The sequence below is a fragment of the Brienomyrus brachyistius genome, chromosome 12 (genome assembly GCF_023856365.1).
Source record: "Brienomyrus brachyistius isolate T26 chromosome 12, BBRACH_0.4, whole genome shotgun sequence".
NCBI lineage: Eukaryota > Metazoa > Chordata > Actinopteri > Osteoglossiformes > Mormyridae > Brienomyrus > Brienomyrus brachyistius.
Genome location: NC_064544.1, coordinates 7,077,937 through 7,103,608, shown reverse-complemented (window position 1 = coordinate 7,103,608; position 25,672 = coordinate 7,077,937). Strand labels below are relative to the sequence as shown.

At 47.3% G+C, this 25,672-nt stretch overlaps 1 protein-coding gene and 1 long non-coding RNA gene across 4 annotated transcripts; one reads left to right on the top strand and one right to left on the bottom strand.

Moving 5' to 3' along the window:
• The first annotated feature begins 426 nt into the window (after positions 1-426).
• LOC125705054 (TBC1 domain family member 9-like) lies at positions 427-22,979 on the top strand. 2 transcript variants are annotated; one of them, XM_048971380.1, is made up of 22 exons: positions 427-2,128; positions 2,263-2,528; positions 6,757-6,867; positions 7,560-7,678; positions 8,400-8,625; positions 8,750-9,011; positions 9,447-9,654; positions 10,750-10,956; positions 11,264-11,416; positions 13,038-13,188; positions 14,062-14,276; positions 14,421-14,538; positions 14,689-14,974; positions 15,398-15,527; positions 15,813-15,911; positions 16,419-16,487; positions 17,345-17,585; positions 17,808-17,873; positions 17,972-18,058; positions 18,142-18,210; positions 18,298-18,401; positions 21,537-22,979. In XM_048971380.1, the coding sequence occupies exons 2-22, from the start codon at positions 2,414-2,416 to the stop codon at positions 22,203-22,205; spliced, it is 3,705 nt and encodes a 1,234-aa protein (XP_048827337.1). In that variant the 5' UTR covers positions 427-2,128; positions 2,263-2,413; the 3' UTR covers positions 22,206-22,979. The 2 variants fall into 2 exon arrangements, with proteins under 2 accessions (XP_048827337.1, XP_048827336.1); XM_048971379.1 differs by having other exon boundaries at positions 427-2,528.
• On the bottom strand, positions 22,905-25,065 carry LOC125705055 (uncharacterized). 2 transcript variants are annotated; one of them, XR_007381338.1, is made up of 3 exons: positions 25,013-25,065; positions 23,551-23,618; positions 22,905-23,345 (listed from the first exon to the last, which is right to left on the bottom strand). It is a non-coding gene; the product is annotated as an uncharacterized LOC125705055 (long non-coding RNA). The 2 variants fall into 2 exon arrangements; XR_007381339.1 differs by having other exon boundaries at positions 22,905-23,270; positions 24,983-25,036.
• Between the last annotated feature and the right edge of the window lie 607 nt (positions 25,066-25,672).

Genomic DNA, 25,672 nt, shown 5'->3' with positions numbered 1-25,672 from the left:
AAACTGAGCACGTCTAACCGTGAGAACAAAATGGAATAAAATGTCTGTCATTGTACAATGAAACTGTGTGCTTTCCGCCTAGATAGATAGATAGATAGATAGATAGATATTTGAAAGTACTGTGGACTTTATACAAGATTCATTCATTAATGTTGTTTGCTATGCTCAGTCAGTAAAGTATTGGACATTTAATCCGATGGTCCAGGGTTCAAGTCCCTGGTGGGGTGAACCATTCCTATGTGGCTTTTTATTCAATTATTATTATCATTACGATGATTATTATTATTAGATAATAATAATAATTAATAATAGACTCGGGCACGAGAACGTGCATGTCATTCTTTCATATGTAAAATGTCTCTGAGGTAATACGAGTGCTGAGATGTGACAAAATGAAAAGTAAAGGAGGACTTTGGAGATCATGGCAGAAGAGGAACGGAAAGCGGATACTAACCTCACACGTCACCGAGGGGGTGCCCTCTGACATTTGCCGTTTTTGGTTTTACGAGAAAATATCAAATGATACGCTACAGTCATACCACATGGAGTCATCATAAGAATGGAGTTACTTCATCGTAACATGGACGTTTTTCCCCGGTGTTTCAAGGCTAGATAACGACATCAAAGCTCACACACATCATGCTAAGACTGCAGTTATTAGAATAGTGTAGTGATGTTTCACTAAAGGATAAAATGCTCAGGTACTGGTCTGCAGTGTACAGAAATTGTACAAAACGGAACATTACGTTTAAACGGGTGATATTTGGCGTCGGAGGTCGGTGAGCCGAGTACTTCATATTTTCAGCTGCGGTGAGCGTCGCGCATTTTGGTTTCACCTTTCGATCTTTCGGTTTTTTGCCTCGTAGCCCGCAAAATTTCCGTATCAATACTTGCCAGTTAAAAAAAAACGTATTTTTTTCACCGCTCTTCCCTTTGTTTTGGTTCTTCCCAGTGATTCGTTTTCTATTTTGGTGAAGAACATCCTCCTTCGCTTTTCATAGAACTGGGGGCCTTTTGGATTACCGAGAATTATGAATTGAGCAAACGAATATTCCTTTATCACTCTTATTCTAGAAATCTGCGATGGTGTGACGCATAACAACGGAAGAGAATAAGTTTATTCCACAACAAGCTAAGGTGACCCTTTGTTACAAAAATGAAACTATCTGTTTGAAAAGAATAATTCAGTTTCAATATTATGTTTGTCACATACATAATTACAGTCGACACAATGTGGAGTGAAATGCATTGTTGCCCGACAACATGGGTCATTAAACAAACATTTTACTGTTGAGTTCTGTAACTGAATGTTCACCAGAGGGCGACATGAGGCCTGCTAAATGGCTTCCTCGAACGTTTTCCCTTCACCTATGCGTAGGTTCTGAGGTTTATCAGGTAGCCTGCGCGATACCAGTCATCACTAGCGGTTGCTCACCCAGAGCGACCACGTTTGCTTCATACAGATGAGAGACAGGGACCAGAGGTCCATTACAGTTCGGTTAAAACGTCTGATCAAAGCCATTTTCCATATGCTAGACATGCTGGTTCGAGGGATTGGAGGGAAATGTGGGTTCCCATTCAGTACCAGCTCCCAGTACTCCACTTGTTATTCAGTACTAGCAGATATTGAGAGGTGACGGTACTCTGAAGAGAAAAGTAAAGAGGTGCTGGTACTGCATACTAGTGAGTACTGGTCCATTTCAAACACTGGGTGTATATTGTACAGCTCTCATTCTGTATTATCATTCTTCTTCTTTGTTAGGTTAACATCGTATTATTTGTTTATCATTCAGTAGTAGCGCACCACTTGGAGGGACTGTGTCCATGAATCCCAGAAGCACAGCTGCCCCCAGCAGCGCACCTCTCCCTAGGCTGACGTCAGACGTCCGTCCTTCCTCCTCCGGAACGCGGCTCCACGGCCTCCCAGTCAGCCGCATTTATGCTTATGCGTTTATTATGGTGGACATAGCGGCTCCGATCTCACCTGACAGCCTCCGTGGGCGGAAAAAGCACCGGGCTCTGCGCATCCTCTGCGTATAAAGAAGGAGCGTTTAGTGCTGTTCGCTCACCACTTCAACATATTTCGTTTTAGGATATTTGATATTGGGGGTCGGAGATAAATAAAACAGTGAGTCAAAATCATGCATTAAATGCGGCGTATTATGCTCGTGCTAAACGATCATTATATAAAGACCTTAAAATAGATGCTATTAAGTATACTGATCAGAGGAAATGTATGTTATGTAATTTTATGAGGTGCAGGTGTGTTTTCTGCATGTGCGATACGCGCCGGCCGGGTGGTCCTGATCTGCATTTACACAAGCGCTGCCGCTCCGCGCTAACGGACCGCGCTACAGCCGGGGGAGGACTCTGATTTACGGCTGAATGCTGTCCTCCTGACGCCCCTGAGGAGATGTGGGTCGAGCTGGAGGAGGTGCTGATGGCCGGAGCCCTGTGGACTACGGAGAGGGCGAACCCCTATTTCATCTTGCAGCGGAGGAAGGGGCGCGGAGGCGGCGGACTGGCAGGTACATGATGGCTGGATACTCCTCGCTGGTTTGTGTCCCTTTTCCATTCAATTCATGCAACATTCGCGTCATTAATTTGATATACTTATTATTTAACCACTGTATATACCCAGATGTCTACCCCAATCGCAGAATATATGCATAGATGCAAATTTAATTAATTAAATGGCTGGCATAAAAATGACAAAAGCAGCAATATAGTTTTGTTGACTAAGTTATCTGGCTATAAAAATCCTCGACGAAATGTAAATTAGTCTTCATTAGATAAGTCTCTACCGACTTGGATATCCACAGAAAACATTTACATTGGAACTTGTTTTGTAAATTAGACTGATAATGTGAGTTTTACGGAAAGTTTATTTTAAAAATTGTAAAGGTAAAAGCGAGTGTCTTTTCTGAGACGAGCAGAGGACCGAGGCAACGGGAACCCGCTCCCCGGCGCGTGCGTATACTGGCGGCCGCGCGTGATCATGCCGCGCGCCGCATCTGCTCGTGACTTCCCAAACAGCAGGACAGAAGCAGAATATCAACATTTACAATTTTTAGCCAAATGTGTGATCAAGTTTACGCAAAACTTACAGGAAAATGTAACCAACGTATATAAAACGCAATGCTAGTCCATGATTATTTGAATAGCAGCATCTTTTACTTCGACGCATCGTCGCGATGCCGATATTTGCGGTGTTACCGATTTTTTTGTATTTATACGAATCACTTATACGCTAATTCGTGAATTCAGGCATTCCCCGAGAGACTTTGGATTTTAAACAATAATCAATTATTTGTTTTCTGTAGATTTGATATCAGTTTTGATCTACTGACACATTATACCGGATTTTTGTCATGATTTACAGTAAACGTCATAAATTTCATCCGTAATATTAGTCAGTTTCTGGAGACGCCAAAGATGCGACCTGTATCTACGCCGGGCCGCCAGAAGACGGCGTTTGGTTTATCTGTACGTCACTGAATGGTCTCGAACCTTGGCAGATGCACCAGTTCGGATCTTATCCCCCGGTCGGGGTTCTGCTGCCCGGGCTGAGCGAGGAAGCTTAATGGCTGTTGGGTATGATGTCACCGATGTGTGTGCGCGCGCGCGTGTGTACTAGGCCGCCTTGGCTCATGGTGCGCCCAACCCTCCAAAGTGCTTTTATTCTGTGGTAAAAACAGCAGAATTTGCTAGAAACCCTAAGCTTGAGCTTCTCATGGATATTACAGTAGACCTATTTATTAATTCTGTACTGTTTAAAATGCATCTTGTGAAGCTGTTATTAATTAATGTTATTAATGTTAATATCCAAGCTGCAATGCAGAACTGAATAGAGATTTGAAGAGTAGGTACCAAAGCAAATGTGAAACATATCATTGGCTACTTTTCTTAAAAGGACATTGGCTTGCAAGTGACTTTTGAACAGGGAGAATATCCGTGCTGTGTGTGCAAATGTACCTTGAAATGTATCACAGCTAATTGCGTTCATCTGCTAAACGTAATCACCTGTGGGTCAGTAGTATGACTGAAGGGTGCAGTATGATCTTAGAAGTCTTATCAGCTGCAAAACAAATCTATGCTTCTGCTCAAATCAGCACAGATGCGTTCAGGTCTCACCGTTTAGGTCCTGCCTTTTCACCAGCACAGTCTGTAATGACTTAAGATTGGGTGTGACACAAACAAAGCCAGTTTCATTTCCCTCCCTTAAGCATGCTCTCTTCCTCTTTGGTATGTTTCAGCCTCTTCTTTTTTAAATGAAAGTGTATTAAAATTAGACAAAACGACAAGCTCCTAATCTCTACCCACGAGAAATTCTTTATTGGCAAACATATGGGTGTCAGTGTTCGCTACACACTGAGCTGTGTGTGAGGTGACAGCCACACGCTGAAGTCGTGTCCTCGATCCTGTACGGCTAGACAGCACAGCCGCAGAGGACATGTTGCTAAAGGCTGTGATATCAGTTCTTATTTGGCACTGAAAATACAGAAGTGCACTGTTTCATAATGCTTGTGAGGGCGGTATTTTCTTTTGTGTTCTTCTTGCCTGCCTTAAATAATGTCCCTGTTACCTCACACCTGCAGGGTATGGCGGTTTGAATAGCACTGCACTCTCAGGCTGTCCTGCCTGTATTCACAGCTTTCCTTTAAGGTACAGCAGTTTAAATTCACAAAGTGTGCTGAGGTCAGATGACCTCCCTGATGGCTTGTGGCGTGGCGTGGTTCACTGTATCCTGCCAGGGCTGGACATCCAGGCCTTGACCTTTGCCCTGTGCTTCAAGCATTACTGTGGCCCTTTACTGGATGAGTGACTGTGAGATGGATAAGTGGGTGGGGAGCTTTCAGAGTTTTCCCCACAGGCCTCCAGACTTAGGCGTGCAAGACCTCATTGAGGAACAGCAGTGTCAGTTACCATGGTTTTCCTTCTAGTGAAAGTGGTGGGTAGATAAATTCGGAAACTGGGGGGGGTCTGATTGGCTGATGTGGGTATGGTCACAGTGTAGAAGAAACAGAGAGGCATAGAGGAGCAGGTTTAGTACACCTCAGAGGGTGAGGGAAAGCAGAGAGGCATTGAGGAACACGTTTAGCAGACCTCAGAGGGTGAGGAGAAGAGGAGAGGCATGGAGGAACACGTTTAGCAGACCTCAGAGGGTGAGGAGAAGAAGAGAGGCATGGAGGAACACGTTTAGCAGACCTCAGAGGGTGAGGAGAAGAGGAGAGGCATGGAGGAACACGTTTAGCAGACCTCAGAGGGTGAGGGAAAGCAGAGAGGCATGGAGGAACACGTTTAGCAGACCTCAGAGGGTGAGGGAAAGCAGAGAGGCATGGAGGAACACGTTTAGCAGACCTCAGAGGGTGAGGAGAAGAAGAGAGGCATGGAGGAACACGTTTAGCAGACCTCAGAGGGTGAGGAGAAGAGGAGAGGCATGGAGGAACACGTTTAGCAGACCTCAGAGGGTGAGGGAAAGCAGAGAGGCATGGAGGAACACGTTTAGCAGACCTCAGAGGGTGAGGGAAAGCAGAGAGGCATGGAGGAACACGTTTAGCTGACCTCAGAGGGTGAGGAGAAGCGGGGAGTTGTGGAGGAACATGTTTAACATACCTCAGTGGGTGAGGAGAAGAGAAGAGGCATGGAGGAACACGTTTAGCACACCGGAGAGGGTGAGGAGAAGAGGAGAGACATGGAGGAACACGTTTAGCACACCGGAGAGGGTGAGGAGAAGAGGAGCGGCATGGAGGAACACGTTTAGCACACCGGAGAGGGTGAGGAGAAGAGGAGAGGCATGGAGGAACACGTTTAGCACATTGGAGAGGGTGAGGAGAAGAGGAGAGGCATGGAGGAACACGTTTAGCACACCGGAGAGGGTGAGGAGAAGAGGAGAGGCATGGAGGAACACGTTTAGCACACCGGAGAGGGTGAGGAGAAGAGGAGAGGCATGGAGGAACACGTTTAGCACACCCGAAAGGGTTAGGAGAAGAGGAGAGGCATGGAGGAACACGTTTAGCACACCCGAGAGGGTTAGGAGAAGCGGAGAGGCATGGAGGAACATGTGTAGCACACCTGAGAAGTTGAGGAGAAGAGGTGAGGCATAGATAAACACGTTTAGCAGACCTCAGAGGGTGAGGAGAAGCAGAAAGGCATGGAGGAACACATTTAGCACACCTCAGAGGGTGAGGAGAAGAGAAGAGGCATGGAGCAACACGTTTAGCAAACCTTGTAGGGTGAAGAGAAGAGGAGAGGCATGGAGGAACACGTTTAGCACACTTCACAGGGTGAGGAGAAGAGAAGAGGCATGGAGCAACACGTTTAGCAAACCTTGTAGGGTGAGGAGAAGAGGAGAGGCATGGAGGATCACGTTTAGCACACTTCACAGGGTGAGGAGAAGCGGAGAAGCATAGAGGAACACGTTTAGCACACCTCGCAGGGTGAGGAGAAGCTGGATGTCTGATAGCGACCGGGTTCTCCTGGGTGTCTGCGTTTTGATCGCGGCCCGGTTCTGCTGTGTGTCTGCAGGCTGCAACACTGTATTGATTTATCAAGCTAAACACATTGTTAGCTTCAGCAGCATGTTTTCACCCAACTGAAGAAACTTGTCTGTCTCAGTAAGGACATACAGAACATGCTAATATGCTAAAACATATTTACTGAGCATGGGTTTGAAATGGCCACCTAACCTTCTCCTCCCTCCCTCCCTCCCTCCATCTTTCTTTCTCCCCATTCCCTTTTTCCCTCCCTTCCCAGGCCTGCTGGTCGGGACCCTCGACGTTGTTCTGGACTCCCCTGCTCGTGTAGCTCCCTACAGAATCCTCTACCAGTCTCCAGACTCTGTGGTTTGCTGGACCGTAGCCCACGGTGGGTGGCTGGGAAAACCCTCTGTTCTCACTGCCACTAATGAGCTCCTCATGAATCTTGTATTTAGCAGTATTTCTAATTGCTGTAGACTGCGGCCCTTCTATGTTTTTCTCCGGCAGTCCATCCGAGCGTAATGCAAGATGTCAGGTGTTTTCTTTTCTCTTCACTGTTACCTACTGCTCTGACTCGGTGAGGGATTTCTCTCTGAGGACCAGAAATGGGTTCCGTTATTAGACATTAGAATTAGGTCACTAGTTACTAGGGGGTAAACCTGTTTCATTCTGGCTGGGCAACGCTTTGGCCAGAGAAAGTCAGGACAGCAGTATAGTCACTGCCTGTAGCAGCAGGTACCACCTGTCTGTCCGTCACAGTTACATGTATCAGCCACTGGCCCTCACTGCACCTCCTCTGGCGAACTGTAGGCCCGAGGTTAGGAAGCAGCTCAGATCGCTGGGCCGTGTTAAAGTCCGCATGAGAATCTGCAGAAAATCCCTCACCATATGTTCTGAAGTTAGTACCTAATTGGATGCCTTGCATTTTCTTGTAGATAGCCGTAGAGATCAGCTATGTGTCGCTGCTTCATACCGTGACATTGTCATCCTGCAGAAAATGCTTATTATTATAGGCACTGATTCTGCTGCGGGGGGTGCCGTAGACCATAAGCCTGCCCTCAGTTCCCATGTCCCCCCCAGGAGCTTCCCACAGGGAGATTACGGCACACTGGGATTGGCTGGAGCACAACCTCCTACAGACGCTCTCTGTCTTTGAGAACGAAAACGACATCACCACTTTCGTCAGGGGCAAGATACAGGTGAGCCTGAGTGGAGGAACGTTTTTGTGGCTGTGGAATGAAGCAAATGTGCGTCTTTTTACTGTCTGAGCAATGGTGATACAGGCCCTTATTTGGCATTCCAGTGTGCTATTTTCCGACTAAGAGAGGTTTAAAAGTCACTGATTGTTAAACTCTAAACCAAGCTCTTGCATTTATCAAAACAATGTCTACATTCTTAGCCTCGTATATAACGGTTGCATTCACACATTATGATTGTGAGTTTTGACCTCTCATAGCACTTGGGTTGAGTGTCTTTGATAGGTATTGTGTCTTGAGCGGTTATTCTAAGTATTTGACCTCATTTGTGCCAGAAGATATCTGAGCGTGTAAATAAGGGAATATGTGATGCTGGTAAGCACTTTGAGTTTCCCAGAATAAGTGAATCTTACAGGTAAACAGTGCTTTTGTTTGATCAGTCGAGTCAATGCAAGCACACTGCAGTGATTATTTTGGTAGCTGTTTTATTGAATCAGCCCTTGCATTAGCGTGGCAGGTGATAAACATAATCCATGAATCAGTTAATAGATTACCATGAGCTAGATAGAAAAGAATGAATATTTTTGACTTTTTGAATGTTCCTTTGTCATATGCAGTCAAAAAAGGATTTAAATTAAAGGAATGTGTAGTTCCAGCAGAGCTACTTTACAGTAATTTCTGACCAGTGTAGATCTGAACTGCTGTTGTCCTCTCTCCTGCCAAGGGTATCATTGCTGAGTATACGAAGAATCCCGATGTCAAGGAGGACGACACGGACAGCTTCAAGGAGGCCATCACCAAGTTCCACAAGCTGTTCGGGATGCCAGAGGAAGAGAAGCTGGTGAATTATTACTCCTGCAGCTACTGGAAGAACAAAGTGCCCAGACAAGGAAAACTGTATCTCAGCATCAACCACGTCTGCTTCTGCTCTTTCCTGCTGGGGAAGGAGGGTATGGAAACGTTTCATTGTTTCATTGTACTGCACGGCTTCATTCTAAAAAGGCCATGGCCTTCATTGGAGTGTTTTCCAGACACTTGCATTCTTAGGTAGCGTGGTCTCTCTTCTTGTCACAGTAAAGTTGGTGATCCGATGGGCTGATGTCACTCAGCTGGAGAGACGTGCCACCATGCTCTTACCGGATGTGATCTCAGTAAGCACCAGGTCCGAGGAGCACATCTTCAGTATTTTTTTGAATACCAATGAGACCTTCCAGTTGATGGAGCAGCTGGCCAACATTGCCATGAGGCAGCTGCTGGATAACAAGAGCTTTGAGCAGGACCTCTCACTGCCTAAGCTGAAGACCAAAACCCCGAAAAAGGTGTCTGCCCTCAAAAGGCGAGTCTTTTTTAGAATTCTTGTTGTCCTCATCCTTTATTCATGGTTTATCCACATTCTAATGGAACCTTTTACATGTTTGCAGCTGTTGGAATAGCTTAGTTGATTGTATTGTTTTGCTTCTCCAGAACCGTCAGTTCATATGCGTTGTGTGTGGAGCTTCACTGTTCTTCCCTTGTTCACTTGAGCTCCTCCACAACTTGTCAAGCTATGCATCACTTTGCGCCCTGTAATTTCTCAGATGTCCTGCAGATCTGTGTGGCTCAGTCTCACTTAAAATGGTTGAATGGATGGATGTAAGCTTATAGATGTTATTGAAGAGTAGTGAAGTGCTTCTTTATTTTTGGTTGGTCCTTGTAAAGTTTATTTGAATCAGACGTCCTCCTGCTTGTTGAAAACATATAAATAGATGGTATTGTTTGTGTCTTGGTTCAGGGATTTGGATGCCAGGGCGAAAAGCGAGCGATACCGTGCCCTGTTCAGGCTCCCCAAAAATGAGAAGCTGGACGGACACACAGACTGCACTCTCTGGGTCCCCTTCAACAAGACCCACATCCTAGGCCAGATGTTCGTTTCCACAAACTATATCTGCTTTGCCAGCAAGGAGGAGACCCTGTGCAGCCTCATCATCCCACTCAGAGAGGTTAGCGACTGACGGACCTGATGGGAGGGCTCGTGTCGTTTGGCAGATCTTTATAGAAAAGTGTCAGAATTACACGTGGTACAAACAATGGTAATCATCCTTTAAGGTGCTTAAAGTGCTTTAAGCAGGACTACAGTGGGATTCTGCTGGGACATCCTGTTAGCAGTAAGTTAAGTCAAAGGGTCACACACAGAGGAGAAAATTCCATCTTGGTCGTAATGCAAAAAAAAAAAACCAACACAAAACAATAGAAATATTTATATGACATTAAAACGTGGCACAATGAGACAAGGACATAAGACTTAGAAAAATATAGCTAAAATACAGTTGTGCACATGGCCTTGTAAATTGAATGAATAAAAATAAATTTTTGTTGGTTTTATGACTCCTGTGCACAGAGAGGATGATTTTGTCCATTTAGGAGATCCAGTGATAGACCGGGAGGGATGTGAAGTAGTGAAGAATATGGAGTTATGACCTGAAGGGTGTCCATTGGATTGGTGGTTAGGTTAAAAGCTTCAGAATCCCCAGCTGTTAACACAAATGCACAACTGAACAATGTCTGTATGTATGATAGTCAGTATTCATGAAGAGCAGTCCGACATGCGAGACGCCAGCTCGGGTGAAGCAGTGCACTCCTCAGCCAGGTAATGCGGCACCCTCTGCACTGGAGCGCTGATAAGCACGTAACCAGTGGCTTCAGTGGCAGCTGCTCATCCAATTCCTAGAATTCATGACAGTGACTTATTGACTTATTGGCTGGCCTGATGAGCATTACTGCAAGACTGCAAGAGATTTCGCCTGCATTAAGGAGATACCACCTCTGTTTAGGAGATACTGCGCATGTTAAGAGATACTGTTCGTGTTTAGAAATACTACCTGAGTTTAGGAAATTTCACTTGTGCATCAACAGTCTATCAACTGTGCTTCTGCTTCATGTCCTGGATTCTTCACAGCTGGAGCATAATGGCCATCGATTTTGACCATAGAGATTATCCTTTCCTGTTTTGACACCACACATGGTCCCTTTCCTCAGCCAGCCCCAACACCGTCCACATTTCTGCATACTCTTCAGTGTCCCTTGGCATCTTCCAGGTGACAGTCGTAGAGAAGGCGGACAGCTCCAGCGTCCTGCCCAGACCTCTGTCTATCAGCACCAAGAACAGGATGACGTTCCTCTTTGCCAACCTCAAAGACCGCGACTTCCTAGTCCAGAGGATCTCAGACTTTCTACAGCAGACCACTTCCGGGATTTACTTTGAGGAAGAGATTACGGGGAGTTTCAGCTCATCGGATGATGAGGTACTGGGCAATTCCTCTGCTTCCCTCTGAATTCCCCATTGCTTCAAATCTAGAAGCATTTGCCGCAGATAACTGATAACTGATACTTGATGTGCACTGTGAATGATACGATACAGTAAGCTGATGTCATGTGATAATCTCATCAGTCCCCGAATGGTACAGTTTTTCTATTTTAGAAGTTCTGAAAGTACAGCTTTATTTATGACTGTGTGGAGCTTGTAGAAATGGTGATGTAGCGGGTTGGGGTTGGAGTTCCACAGAGCAGCTTGCAGTTGCTCCCAGGACAGTAACTGCCGTCCCATTCCAGGCCTACTCCCACCAGAGCAGCTTGCCATCCTGTGGCTCTGAACCCGAATGCGAGCGGCTCTTCAGCCTCAGCGATGACAGCATCCCTACCGCCAGCCAGGCCCTGATGACAATGTACCGCCGGAAGTCTCCAGAGGAGTTCAACCCAAAGCTGGTAGACAGTGCCCTCTAGTACACATGTTAGGAGAAATACCCCGGGATTGGTTTTTACAGCAATATAGTCGTAGTTCTTTTTTCTCTGAGGGCTTGTTCATTTGTTTATTTTAAATCCTCAGATAAATTTAGTATTTCTGACATCATCAGCTAACAATAACAATGTTGACATTCATAAGAACATAAGAACTATACAAACGAGAGGAGGCCATTCGGCCCATGAAGCTCGCTTGGGGAGAACTTAGTTAATAGCTCAGAGTTGTTAAAATCTTATCTAGCTCTGATTTAAAGGAACCCAAGGATTCAGCTTGCACTACATTATCAGGAAGACTATTCCATACTCTGACTACGCGCTGTGTAAAGAAGTGCTTTCTTAAATCCAGTTTGAAATGTTCTCCCGCTAATTTCCACCTATGGCCACGAGTTCGTGTATTTGAACTAATGCTGAAGTAACTATTTTGATGAACAGCATCCAAACCTGTTAGAATCTTATATACCTGGATCATGTCCCCCCTCAGTCTCCTTTGCTTGAGACTGAACAGATTTAGCTCAAGTAACCTTTCCTCGTATGACATTCCTCTAAGACCAGGAATCATTTTTGTGGCCCTACGCTGCACCTTTTCTAAGGCCACAATGTCCTTTTTAAGATATGGTGACCAAACCTGCACACAATATTCTAGGTGAGGTCTCACCAAGGAATTGTATAATCTTAGCATTACCTCCCTTGGCTTATACTCCACACACCTGGAGATATACCCCAACATCCTATTGGCCTTTTTTATTGCTTCCCCACACTGGCGAGAATGGGACATGGAAGCATCAACATACACACCAAGGTCTTTTTCATGATCAGCTACCTTTATTTCAGTGGGACCCATAAAATACCTGTACTTTATATTTCTGCTCCCTACATGGAGTACCTTACATTTGTCTACGTTAAATTTCATCTGCCAGGTATCAGCCCAGTCACTAATTAAATCAAGATCCCGCTGTAGCTGCTGAGCCGCTAATTCAGTGTCTGCTACACCACCCACCTTGGTGTCATCTGCAAATTTCACCAGTTTACTGTATATATTGGTATCTATATCATTTATGTAAATTAGAAACAATAGTGGTCCTAAAATTGAACCCTGCGGTACCCCACTATGGACGCAGGCCCACTGTGACATTTTGCCTCTTATAACTACTCGCTGTTTCCTATCTGTTAACCAGTTATCAATCCAGGTCGCTACGGTACCTAAAATACCTGTCGCTTTGAGTTTAAGTAGGAGCCTCTTGTGGGGGACAACATCAAAAGCCTTTTGGAAATCTAAGTAGATTACATCATAGGCCTTCTTATCATCAACTTCCTGAGTAGCTTCCTCAAAAAACTCCAACAGATTCGTTAAACAAGATCTACCTCTCCTAAATCCACGCTGGCTATCCCGCAAAATGTTATTGGAGTCCATTGGAGTTATTCATGTCCTTCTTAGCCGACTGCCGAAATGAGAACCTGGCCAAGCATAGTTTCAACTGTTTATAAATCATGAGACTTGCTGTCAGGGTGATTTTAACTGGAGCTCTTTTTATTTTAAGCTGTTATGATCCTCACAATGAGCCATCTGCTCTGCATCTCCTCCCAGGCTAAGGAGGTCCTGAAGGAGAAAGACTGGAGGAGCCACTTTGCAGAGTATGGGCAGGGGGTGTGCATGTACCGCACGGAGAGGACCAAGGACCTGGTACTCAGAGGCATCCCTGACAGCATGCGAGGCGAGCTCTGGCTCCTCTTCTCCGGTGAGCCTTGTCGCCACCCATCTGACTCACTGAAGGCCCAGGAACGCGCTAGTGCTTCAATGTGTGAAGTAGGAGTTTACAGGCTGGCGATTGTGGAGCTTGAAGGAGGTCTGATTCAAGCAGTCTGGCTTGTGGACTGAGCCTTCCTGGAAGTGCTGACCCACATGTCTGCTTCCTGTGCTACTTTTGCACGCTAATATCTGTAATGTCCCAGTATACCTCTGACACATGGGGTGTGGTGAGCGGCTATTGTGTTCTTGTCTCCTAGCTGTCGTTGCTATGCGCATCACACACACTGACATTTATTTTTAGGCTCATCTTCCTGAGGGATTGAGGTAAGCAGGAGGAAGGTCACGCAGATTGGATCCTTTTTCAGTATCAAGTTTCTGTCCTTCAGGAAAAATAATATTGTGTTTTGTTTGAAATTCAGTGTGTCTTACCGTACCAGTTCTCCATTTCTCCAGGGATGGCAAGGCAGTGTCCACCAACCCAGTGAAAGAAAAAGCAATTATGTGTTTTAGTTAAATAATGATTGTAAGTTACATTAAAAGGGACAGGCCAGCACTGCATCACGCCCAGCATTTCTACCGGGAATTCATGGGGTGTTCTGTGGCTCAGCAGGTTAGGATGCTGTGCTTATCAGAAGATAACTGGTTGAAATACTGGGGTTGGCAGGGTAATGTCATCGTTGGGCCACTGAGCAAATCATACAAAAATGTATGATCCTCCAAAAATTTGCTAAATAAATGTATTTAGCCAGAGTGCGCTAAATAATGTCTTGTTTGGTTGCTTGGTTGGTTATCTGGAGTCTGGTAAATAAACAAAATGCAAATGTGAATCTCCTCACTATAGTTGTGTCTCTGACTGGGACAGGAGCCATCAATGAGATGACCACCCACCCAGGCTACTATGAGGAGTTGGTGGAGAAGTCCACGGGGAAATGCAGCCTGGCCACTGAGGAGATCGAGAGGGACCTGCATCGCTCCCTGCCCGAGCACCCCGCCTTCCAGAATGAAATCGGCATCTCCGCTCTCCGGAGAGTGCTCACCGCCTATGCCTTCCGCAACCCCGACATTGGATACTGCCAGGTGGAGTGACGCCAGCTCCTGGTGTAGCCGGGTGGCAGATATCTTGTCCTTTGGGTTGATTTTTCCATTCTTGTCATTAACTCTTTCCTGATCGGATTTTGCCCTCTGTTTCTGCCTCTTTCCTATTCATTCCCTATTTGACAGGCCATGAATATTGTCACATCTGTGTTGTTGCTGTACGCTAAGGAGGAGGAGGCTTTCTGGCTGCTGGTGGCCTTGTGTGAGCGGATGCTGCCTGACTACTACAACACCAGAGTTGTCGGTTAGTCCTCTTTCTCACACCGGGGCTTGGGAACTGAGATGCACCTTCAAAGAGGGTCTTCAGTAAGGTACCTGAAGTTAGTGGGCACTGGTCAGAACTGCTGAATTTTTCTCTTGCTGGCCCTCACAGTCTGTGTCCATGTGTGTCCAGGTGCGCTGGTGGACCAGGGTGTTTTTGAGGAACTGGCCAGGGACCATGTGCCCCAACTATATGACTGCATGCAGAACCTAGGTGTCATCTCCACCATCTCGCTGTCCTGGTTCCTCACGCTCTTCCTCAGCGTCATGCCCTTCGAGAGCGCCGTGGTGGTCGTTGACTGTTTCTTCTATGAGGGCGTCAAGGTGATCTTCCAGCTGGCCCTGTCTGTGCTGGAGGCCAACATTGACAGCCTCCTCAAATGCAGAGATGATGGCGAGGCCATGACAGTTCTGGGCAGGTGAGCGGTACAAGGAAGCACCCTGCATGTTTTCACATAATGTAGGTGACCTATGGAGAAGTGGCCGCATCAGTGTGAATATGGAGACCAAAGTAGTTTGCGTTTGGGGCCTGTGGGTCTGTGAACTTTGTAGTTGTCAAATATGCCTTATAGATACTGTAGCATTTGGGAGTTGATATACTTGGTAGTTGTCAAATATTTAGAGGTGCTGTGGTATTTGGAAGACAGAAGGATAAAAATAAATGATGTCTTGAGGCAGCGCAATAAAGAACTTTGGGTCAGGGGGGGATTTCAGACCATTGGGCTGCATGTTCGCTGCAGAAAAGAGACATGGGAAGGTGACAGTTTATAAATAGATCTGAGAACAAAAGGCCACGTAAATCTCTGGTGTTATAGTGTCTGATATGAAAACGGAATTTATAGGTACCTGGACAGCGTGACCAACAGAGACAGCACTATGCCCCCGATACCTCACCTGCACTCCCTGTTGATAGATGACAAGGACCCTCACCCAGAGGTGGACATCTTCAGGCTGGTGCACAGTTCGTATGAGGTACCATACACCACTAGTTACAGTTGTAGGGTCAAATGGAGGAAATGGATGCAGAAATGGTTGTAGGATTCCTGTGAAATTGGAACAATACAGAGTCTCAAAAGCTTCCAAAATAGAAATTTGAAGCATTTCCAATTCAAATGCTTGATATCAGCATTGAAATACAGTGATAGTTTTAGGCCTTGGTGTTAGGCTGAGTGTGAAGTACTAGAAATGAGATGTTATTATCCCAGGAAACCTGGTGTTCATTTGTGGACCTTTCTTTTTTCCTTGACATTTTGACAGAAATTTGGCACCATCCGGTCTGATGCCATTGAACAGATGCGCTTCAAACAGCGGTTGAGGGTGATTCAGACCATTGAGGACACAACAAAGCGCAATGTGGTAGAGTATCACTTGATTGCGAAGTCACAAGCACACTGACACAATAATAATCGCAATGTGGTAGAGTATTGCTTGACTGCAGAGTCTCAAGTACGTTGACACCATGCTAATGGCAATGTCCTCGAAGATTGCTTGACCATGCTGATTTCATGCTAATGGAAATGTGGTAGAGTATAACTTAACCACAGAGTCTCGAGTATGCTGATACCATGGTAATGGCAATGTGGTAGCGTTTGACTTGACCGCAGAGTCTCGAGTATTCTGATACCATGCTAATGCAATGTGGTAGAGTATGACTTTACCGCGGAGTCTCGAGTATGCTGATACCATGCTAATCGCACTGTGGTAGAATATCATTTGACCCCAGAGTCTTGAGCATGCTGACACCATGCTAATCGCAATGTGGTAGAGTATCATTTGACCGCAAAGTCTCAAGAATTACAACACCATGCTAATTGTAAGCTGACCCTATCCTAACACTCGTTACTGTTGCTATTTGTCCTCTAGATCCGAACAATACTGACAGAAATGGCCTTCAGTGCTGTTGAGCTGGAGGAGCTGTATGTCCTCTTTAAGGTGAGTGGTTGTAGGGGTCATTAGCTTGAGCTAAACATGTGGGGCTTAGTCAGTGGAGAAGACATTGAGGTGGAATCATAGAGCTCCATAAATGCTCTGAAAGCCTATTAGTTTAACTAGGGAAGAAATGCACTATGTTAAAATTGTCTGGCTTTGGTTTGAAGGAAAGAGCTATGTTCGTGGGACATTTTCAAGAGCAGCTTTTGGCTTTTGTCAGTTGCAAAGATTAACGAAATATATGAACGAAATGTTTCCCAAATGCTGCCAGTAAATCCTGACAAGACCGGTCTTGAGACCACTTTTTCCAGTCTTGTTCTCGTCTCAGAATTGACTTTTTTTTTTTTACCTGGCCTTGTTTTGGTCTCAGACATAGAGCACTCGAGTTTTTCTTTGGAGACCAATCAAGACCACTCATCATAACGCCTCAATATTTATCACAATATTCATCTGTTTGTTAACCATGAGAAGCCAACAAACACAAATGCGTTGATTTTCGCCCCCATTAATCTTAGGCTCGTAACTTGGATAGGTATAACGCACAGACCTGAATCGCGTATCTTTGCAATCTACAGAACGTTCTCGATTCAGGTCGTCCAAGCTGTAGCATTGTATGCTAACATTTTCCTGAGTAATCCTATGTGTAATGAGGTATATATTGTAAACATTTTCCACTGTCAACTGAAAGTAAATTGAAGCATGTCTCTTTGTAGATACTGATGTGCTATGATACAGAAATTGAGTGTGGTGTTTCAGAAAGTCTGGGATCGTGCTTAATGTTACGCATGTATAAAATTCTACAACCACAGCTGGTCCTGGTGGCTGCTCTTGTAAGGGACACTGCTACCACTGTCTTGCAGGCAGAGTACCTGGCCACCTGCTACTGGGGTGGGTCTAGCAGCCCAGCAGACAGGCATGACCCCAGCCTACCCTACCTGGACCAGTACCGCATTGACCTGGAGCAGTTCACAGGCCTCTTCAATGTGCTCTTCCCCTGGGCTGGCGGTGTCCACTCTGATGCCCTGGCTGCTCGCTTCTTCAGGCTCCTCGACTGTAATGCTGACTCCCTCATCAACTTCGCGGAGTTCGCCACCGGACTCAGTAAGTCCTGTGACATCACTGCTTGCCCAAGCATGCCAAAAACACATTCACCCATTAATTGGCTATTAAGGCTCCCAGTGGTTGGTATTGTTCTCCCTTGGCGTTACATTTAGTGGTCATGGAAACCAGTCATAGCCTCTAGTTCACTGGGGAAGTAGTACAGGCAATGGATTTATAGACAAGATGAGTGTGGTTGTATATGGCTGTGTGCTGTGTCTGTAGGTCTACTTTGTCATGGGGATCTGACTGAGAAGTTGAAGCTCCTCTATAAGCTGCACGCCTTGCCTGGTAAGTTTTCCCAGATCCAAATTCCAGATCAATCTGTGGAAAAATCCAGAGTAGCGTCACCTGAGTATCTGCGTGATTCCTTGTTCTGCAACCTTCAGAGGTGACCAACAAACCAGAGGAACCAGAGTCTGCTTTTGAGGCCACCCAGTATTTCTTTGAAGATCTCAACCCTGAGACCTCTCACGGTAGGTTTCCCAGTTATAGATTGGAACACTGAAAGTCATGTGTTTTTGTTTACACTTAAATTGAGTTCTGTGTATCTCTTCAGGCCCTGATTCCAGGTCAATTAAAGATAAGGATGATGGTTTTGTCAGAGTTACCTTCAAGAATGAAAAAGGTAGATATTTTGAGGAACTGGAAGGCGACCTTTTGGCAAAGCAGATGTTTGTATCTGTGGTGATTTGTTCCTCTCTTTCCTTTTCAGTGAAGAAGCTGCATGTTGTTGAGTGTCAGAACTTCTTAAGGCTGTGGAATCCAGATATCAAGTCCAATCTGGATGACGTGAAGGAGCTGCCAAAACTGAACCAGGTTCATTCTGAGGCTCTTTCAGTTACAACTAGCACTGAGTTGGTTGGCAGTGGATGGCAACATCATTAGTTTATGCCACTAACTGAACACAATACACTGTGACTGTCACGGCGCTGACCGGGGAAGCAGAAGCCGGGAGACGTCAAAACGTGAAAAATACAGGGTTTAATGGGAGTAAAAGGAATAAACAAGCGGTAAGGCAGACTGACAATAAAATGACCGGACTGGGGAAACAAACTGAAACGCGGACTAAATACATTGGACTAATGACAGTAACAGAAAACAGCTGGTGAACATGGGGAATCTACACGGGGTTAATCAGGGGGCATGGCACACGGAAGGAGCAGATGATCAGTGCAGAACAGGACCCCCCCCCCCCCCCCAAAGGCACGCACTCCGGGGACACAACAGCACCTGGGGAGACAAGAGCAACATCAATGGGGCACAGGGAAAAAAACAAAAAAACACAGACACACAGAACAAACACAAGGAAACCAACTCAGACAACAAATGGGAAATCATAGGGAATGCAGACACGCACAGGGGCACCAAAAAAGGAAACAAGGGACCCAGGGACACTAAAGGGGATAACGGAGGGTCCATACCGGGGAATAAAGGCATGGTGGGATGAGGAGAGGAAACAGGGGGTACACCCACAGGAGGCACTAGCAGGGGACGTGAGCACAAAAGGACGGGAAGGACACACAGGAGGCAAAGGAACCAAAAGAGGACAAAGGCACAGAGTGACACTGAAGAGGCACAGGGGGCACAAAGGGACCAACCAGAGACGTAGGCACTGGGGGAGGGGGAGATGATGTCGGTGTCCCCTCCTTTCCGGGAAACTGAGAGGCAGGAACCTGGTTGAGAGCCACTGTGAAAAGGGGGCATCGGCCGGGATGACCTCCTGGGGGGTTCCAAGGGAGTAGTCAGGGTGATCCTTGAGGGGTCCTACTCAAGCTCCTGCTCGGGCTCCAATATGGAGGAAGGAGCGGGGGTCAGGTCGTCAGGGACCTCCTTGGGGACAGGGATTGAGGTCAAGGAAGCCAAGGGCATGGGAGCAAGGTCAGGAACCTGGGGGACTGAGGCTGAGGGAGCCAGGACCAGGGAGACTGAGGCTGAGGGGTCAAGGATGATGATGATGAGAACCCTTTATTGCTGTTGCAATACACCATGTCACTAGTCACAAGTACCAGTGAAAGGATCCCAGGGGCTGCAGCCGGGGTGTCCGGGACAAGGGCAGCTGGGGGCTCGCAGGTCGGCGTATCAGCCACCGGACCTCGCTGGGCGGCACGGTGACCACCGGGACTGGGGCCTCGCTGGGCGGTGCGTCGACCACCAGGACTGGAGCCTCGTGAGCAGCCATCACGGGGACTGGAACAGGCGCAGGCAGAGTCTGGGCCGGGACATCGGGCGCAGCAGCAGCCAATTGAGCTGGGGCCTCAGGTGGCACAGCCAAAGTTGCAGGACCTGGAGCCACGAGAGCCAGGGTAATGACCATGGGGAGCTGAGCGGGAACCTCTGAGGACAGAGCCGAAGCCAGGATTGCGTATAAGGCAGCTGCGGCTGGAGCCGGGAGCTTGGACGGAGCAGCTGCAGGCGGGACCGGGAGCTTGGGCGGAGCAGCCACTGCAGGTGGAGCCGGGAGCCCGGCCTGAGCAGTCGCTGCAGGCAGTACTGTAGCAGGAGCAACGGGCAGAGCAATGGGCGGTGCCGGTGCCATGGGCAGTGCAGCAGCTGGTGCAGCCAGGGCCTCAGGCGAAGGCAGAGGATGCGCAGCAGGAACCTCCTGGGGAGCAGCATTCACCGCTGGCATGGGAACCACTGGACCTTGAGCAGGGACTGGAATCACAGGGAGGGGAGCGAATCAGGAACCACGGGGGATGGAAGCTCTACGGGTGGTGCAGCAGCCACAGCAGGGGCCTCAGGTGGTGCAGCAGCTGGAGCCTCGGGCAGTGCAGCAGCCGCAGCCTCGGGCAGTGCAGCAGCCGACTCAGGATCAGCAGGCGGCGACGCAGTCACAGCCACAGGCAATGCTGGATCCGGAACCACAGGGACCATGGGGGGCGAAGCAGGAACCACAGGGTGGAGCCGGGACGGGTGGAGCAGGCGCCTCAGGAGTGGCCAGAGCAGGGGCCTCAGGAATGGGCAGAACATTGGGCACAGCAGGAGTCTCGGGTGCAGCTACTCCTATTAAGGGAGCTTGCTTCTTCCTCCAGTGGAGCAGCTTCCTCAGGGTTTCCTCAGGTGCAGGTGGAGCCAAAGCAGGAGGCACAGGAACCACGGGGGGCACTGCAGGAGGTTGAGGGAAATTCCCCAAGGGATCCGCTCCTCTGTGAGTCTTTCGCTTCTTCCTACGAGCAGACACAGTAGGAGCGATGGCGAGTTCGGGCTGCCCGGGTAGCGGGGGAAAAGGCAGTCCACTATCCACGTGAACTTGCCTGATCGTCGCCTCCGCTACTCTTTCCCTCAACTGCTGTAGGTTGGCTCACACCTCCATTGCGACGTGCGAGTTATCAGGTGGGGATATCTGGTCTAGGATCTCCCTGGACCTGATAGCGAGGGCTCTAGCTGCAGGATTCCTCTTTACTACGGGCTGGGTGAGCCAGTAAATTACCTCGTCAATTGCTTGGAGGTATTCTGCTTCCGTGAGGGGAGGCATCTTTTTGCAGAGTCCGCTCATTCTGTCACAGCGCTGACCGGGGAAGCAGAAGCCGGGAGACGTAAAAACGAGGAAAAATACAGGGTTTAATGGGAGTAAAAGGAAAAAACAAGCAGTAAGGCAGACTGACAATAAAATGACCGGACTGGGGAAACAAACTGAAACGCGGACTAAATACATTGGACTAATAATGGTAACAGGAAACAGCAGGTGAACACGGGGAATCCACACGGGGTTAACGAGGGGGCATGGCACATGGAAGGAGCAGACGATCAGGACAGGACAGTGACCATGTTTTTTAGACAAGTGCAATTCTGAGTAATGGGTACATTAATTTGCCAACAAAATAATTCTATGCCTAAATAACTCTATCCCTAATCCTCTGAGTTTCTAGGTGAGTCATTGATAACCCATCTTCAGTTGTTTTTGAATTTTCCTAACATAGTGCTTGGTCTCCTGTGTTGTGTCCTGCTCAGGGCCAGTTCATTGAGCTCTGCAAGACCCTTTACAGCATGTTTAGTGAGGACCCAACTGAGCAGGATCTGTACCATGCAACCGCCACTGTCACCAGCTTGCTCTTGGAAATTGGCGAGGTGAGCAAGCAGTTCTGCAGCCCCACCGCTGGAGAAGAGAACTGTGGAAGTGACAGTGGCCCAGTGAGGCAGGATGTCCTGTTTCAGATGCCCAGCCAGGGGAGGCACTGTCTCCAGGAGCTGGAGTTTGGGAACCCACTAGAGGAGGTGGGGATAGAGGACTCATCCCCAAAGGGGGTAGGGCTCTCCTCGGTCACACTGGTCTCTGACGACGAGGCCAAAGACGACGCCTCCGTCTCCTCCTACTCAGTGCTGAGCTCTGGCTCCCAGGAGCTGGAGGCCAAGCTTCGCTGCGAGGACATTGCTGATGACACAGTACTGGTGCGCAAAGGCCACCTCGGAGACAGCCTGCCCCAGCCCACCTACCCGGACCGGGACTGGGCCATCAGCTTCGATCAGCTGCTGGCCTCCGTGCTCAACCAGCCGGCCCTGGTGTTGTACTTCGAGAAGCCTGTGGACCTCATGGCTCGCATCTCCAATGCCAAGAATATGTGCAAAGTGGGCAGCTTTGCTTCTTCTTGTGACCACGACCTTTCTCTTCTCTCTGGATAGAGGCTTCACTCAGACACAAGGACCTGCTGTGTTAGTCTCCTTCCAGCAGCTGAGATAGGAGCAATTTGGACAATAAGCCACGTTGTGGTATATTTGCTGACCAGAGCTCTGCTTGGGTGCACGAAGAACTCGCCTGTTCCCTTCCTGTACTTCAGTATGTCTGGGGTGTAAAATGAAGGACTGACATCCACACAGCTGTAAAATAGCAGATGAATTTGTATGTATCTGAAATCAAAAACACATGTGTTATGAAAATGGATTTGTGGGTAATATAAGCAAGAATAAGTATTAAGTAAGAATAAGAAGCAAATTGTACTTAATGTGTATTTTGGGTATTTTAATTTATTAATAATGACTTATGATCATCATATGCAATAAATGCTGTCATCAGTAGCCTCTTTTACATCTTGTCTCCTCCTCCCATGTTCAGTGTGACTGTTAATATCACTTACCCATGTTGTTTACACTGATCTCACTGTCTGCCTGCTATCTTCCTGTCTGCTATCTCCCTGTCTAAGGTTGTGCACATGCACTTTAATGATGAAGTTTTTCGCAGTAGTTAACAGTATAATCACCATTTTTGTCTCTTTTTATCACAGTTTAATTTATAATCCCTTCCTGTAATATAAATAATCAGTTGTATTTTTAAAAACTAACTTTATTGTATTGAAGGTGCTTTTCATTTTTTCCAATCTCAGTAATTCTATGTATATAATTTTACAATATTTAATTAAGGAAAAGTTAATTATGGGTTTTAAAATTCATAATTAAATATTGAAAGCAAGACTCACACCCTGTTTCCGTGGAGTTTGTTACAGTTTAATAGATTCGGTCCTCCTCATCAGCAATGCTAATACCACAAAGGCTGGAACAGGTTTCATACAAAAGTCAGACAGACTGAGAGAAATCCTCCTTGTCCATGGAGAATGGGAAGCTTCTGGTGTGAGTACGTCCGAGGTGGGCAGAAGCGGCCGGGTGAACAGGGTCTGAGCTCCGTTCTGCTGGCCAGCTCTGAAGTGCAGTCAGGAATATCCATAGCAGAGAGGCCTCCTGCTCTCTTAGTCCCTTTGGATTTTAAATACCATAGAGACAGAAGAAGACTCCTTAGTTGCTTTTCATCACATGAAAGGATAGGAGGAGCTAGAAAGGAAGAGAGAAAGAGACGACTGCTGTTTCCACTCTGGGGCGAAATCGCACTGGTGGATGTGTCCATGGGGCTGGATCACAGCAGGCCCTGTCTAACAGGACAGTGACTGATCGACAGAAAACTGTTATGTGGTGCATCACAATCACCAAATAGACTGCATTTCAGAGGTCTTGTGCACTGAAGTGTGCAGAAAGTCACCTTTTGGTTTTGCTCCTTGCTTTTGCAAACTTGTGTCTTGTCATGAAGCTGGCCAGCATGTTAGCTACCTTCAGGGGCCAGAAGAGAGAGGTTTTAGCAGCCGTATCACTTTACACACAGCACTAACCATGGGCAGGTGCAGCAAACTACTGGGGAGTGCTATTCTGTTCATGCAGGTCTTGTCTGGTCTGTGTTCATGCACTGCGTGGCCACAGGGGGGCAGCACCTGCATCATGAATTTTCCTGGAAATGACTACAAATTCTGAAAGGGACTGCATCAGAAGCCATGTTTAACTCTATATTTAGTATACAGAAAGAGCAGAAATTGACTGGTAGTGTGCACTTTAAATTATTTTTATTTTAAGGAGTAAGAATGCAGAAATATTTATTCTCAGAGAATAAATCATAGATTACATTTTGACTGAAACAGAAACATGTCCCTCCTGTTGCACAGCTTACACCACTGTCTCACCCTGCATTTGGCCAATAGACAGGCCTCTGTCCCGATGGTCAATACCTGACAGAAATAGACATAAATGCACTAAATATATGAGTGAGCTTTCAGACACGGCACATCCCACTATGACGAATCCCTGCTGATGCCATATCCTCACCAGCCAGCAGTAACAGTTTGGGCATGTTGCATCCAAGGAAGAGGCTGGAGATGGGGTGTCTTTGCTGGTGTTAGATAATGTTTTACTCGGAGCCTAAGAGCAAAGCCCACCCTGCCTGTTGGCACCCAGCACCCATGCAAATCCAACTGGCAGCAAACCTCCTGCTTCTCCTGCTCTCTGCAGCTGTTTACACCTGACAGTGTCACAGCTCAGCCAAGGGTGAGGTGCATGCCAACCTGTTAATGCATGATATACTTTTGTATATTTCGGAATCATCTAGAACATATTCACCATGCATATTTCATTGTACTCATCCTTTTATTACAGATGTATATAGGATATTAAATAATAAAAGTCCATGCTAGGGTAATGTATTGCTGTCAGCCATAGTAGATGCCAGGTCACACTGCTTTCTAAAGATCTGAATCCTCCCGTATTTGTGGGCTATAAAAACCTCAGACATGGGTTACGAGGCCCCTGTTGCAGGGGTACCTCTGACTAAGCAGCACCTCAGATGTACACATTACGTTCGCCTTTGTGTACTCCCATCTACATACTGTTACGGTCCGAAACAGGGAAGCAGGAGCAGGAACACGAAGAGCAGGGTAATCGGGGTTTTATTTCGGGAAACACCAAAATGCTGGACAAAACGCGTACAAACGTCAATGACCAGACAGGGGTAAGACAGACTTGGAAGCACTAAATACCAGACTAGATCAACAACAACTAGACACAGCTGAGAACACTGGGATTCCACACGAGGTAAATGAGGGGGAGTGGCACACGGGAGGATCGGACGAGCGGCTCATGACACATACCACGCAAAGCCAGATCCACCAGTCACTTACTACTGTTGAAGTTCTCTTCCCACATCTTGCTGCTCCAGCCCCCTGCACCAGCCCCCTGCACCAGCCCCCTGCTCCAGCCCCCTGCACCAGCCCCCTGCACCAGCCACCTGCACCAGCCCCCTGCTCCAGCCCCTTGACCAGCCACCTGCACCAGCCCCCTGCTCCAGCCCCTTGACCAGCCCCCTGCCCCAGACACAGCTGGACCTCCTCACCACTCCTGTCACCTAAATCCGTTTCCATATGTCAGATCAAGGGGGAGGCAGCAGCTACAGAGCTGGCGAGGGACATCAAGCACAGGGGCCTGTTTGGGACAGTCAGCACCATGGTGCAGATAGAAGGTGTAAAGTCCCTCCACAGCGGGCCGGTTGCCAGGCTCGAGAGGCAGCTGGCCTTCACCCCCATCTGAATCAGCCTCTATGACAACATCAAGCACTTCTTGGTGGCGTCCCGGTATCCGGCTCCATAATGAGGAGCCGGTTAACAAGCTGCCTCGGGGATCACCTCAAAGACCAACAAAGCAACAGATCTTCTCAAACACTCAGAAACATCTATTTCACATTCACATTCATTTTTACGTAGCAGACACTTTTGTCTGACGTTATGTTCGAGTGAGGTAAACAGCACATTACAGACGTATGGCTGTCCTGGAGTCGACTAGGT

Coding starts and splice junctions, on each gene's coding strand:
- LOC125705054 (XM_048971380.1), top strand. CDS start 2,414: ATGTGGGTCGAGCTGGAGGAGGTGCTGATGGCCGGAGCCCTGTGGACT. Junction 15,528..15,812: donor TGGTGCACAGTTCGTATGAG/GTACCATACACC, acceptor ACATTTTGACAG/AAATTTGGCACCATCCGGTC. Junction 18,211..18,297: donor TACCTTCAAGAATGAAAAAG/GTAGATATTTTG, acceptor TTTCCTTTTCAG/TGAAGAAGCTGCATGTTGTT.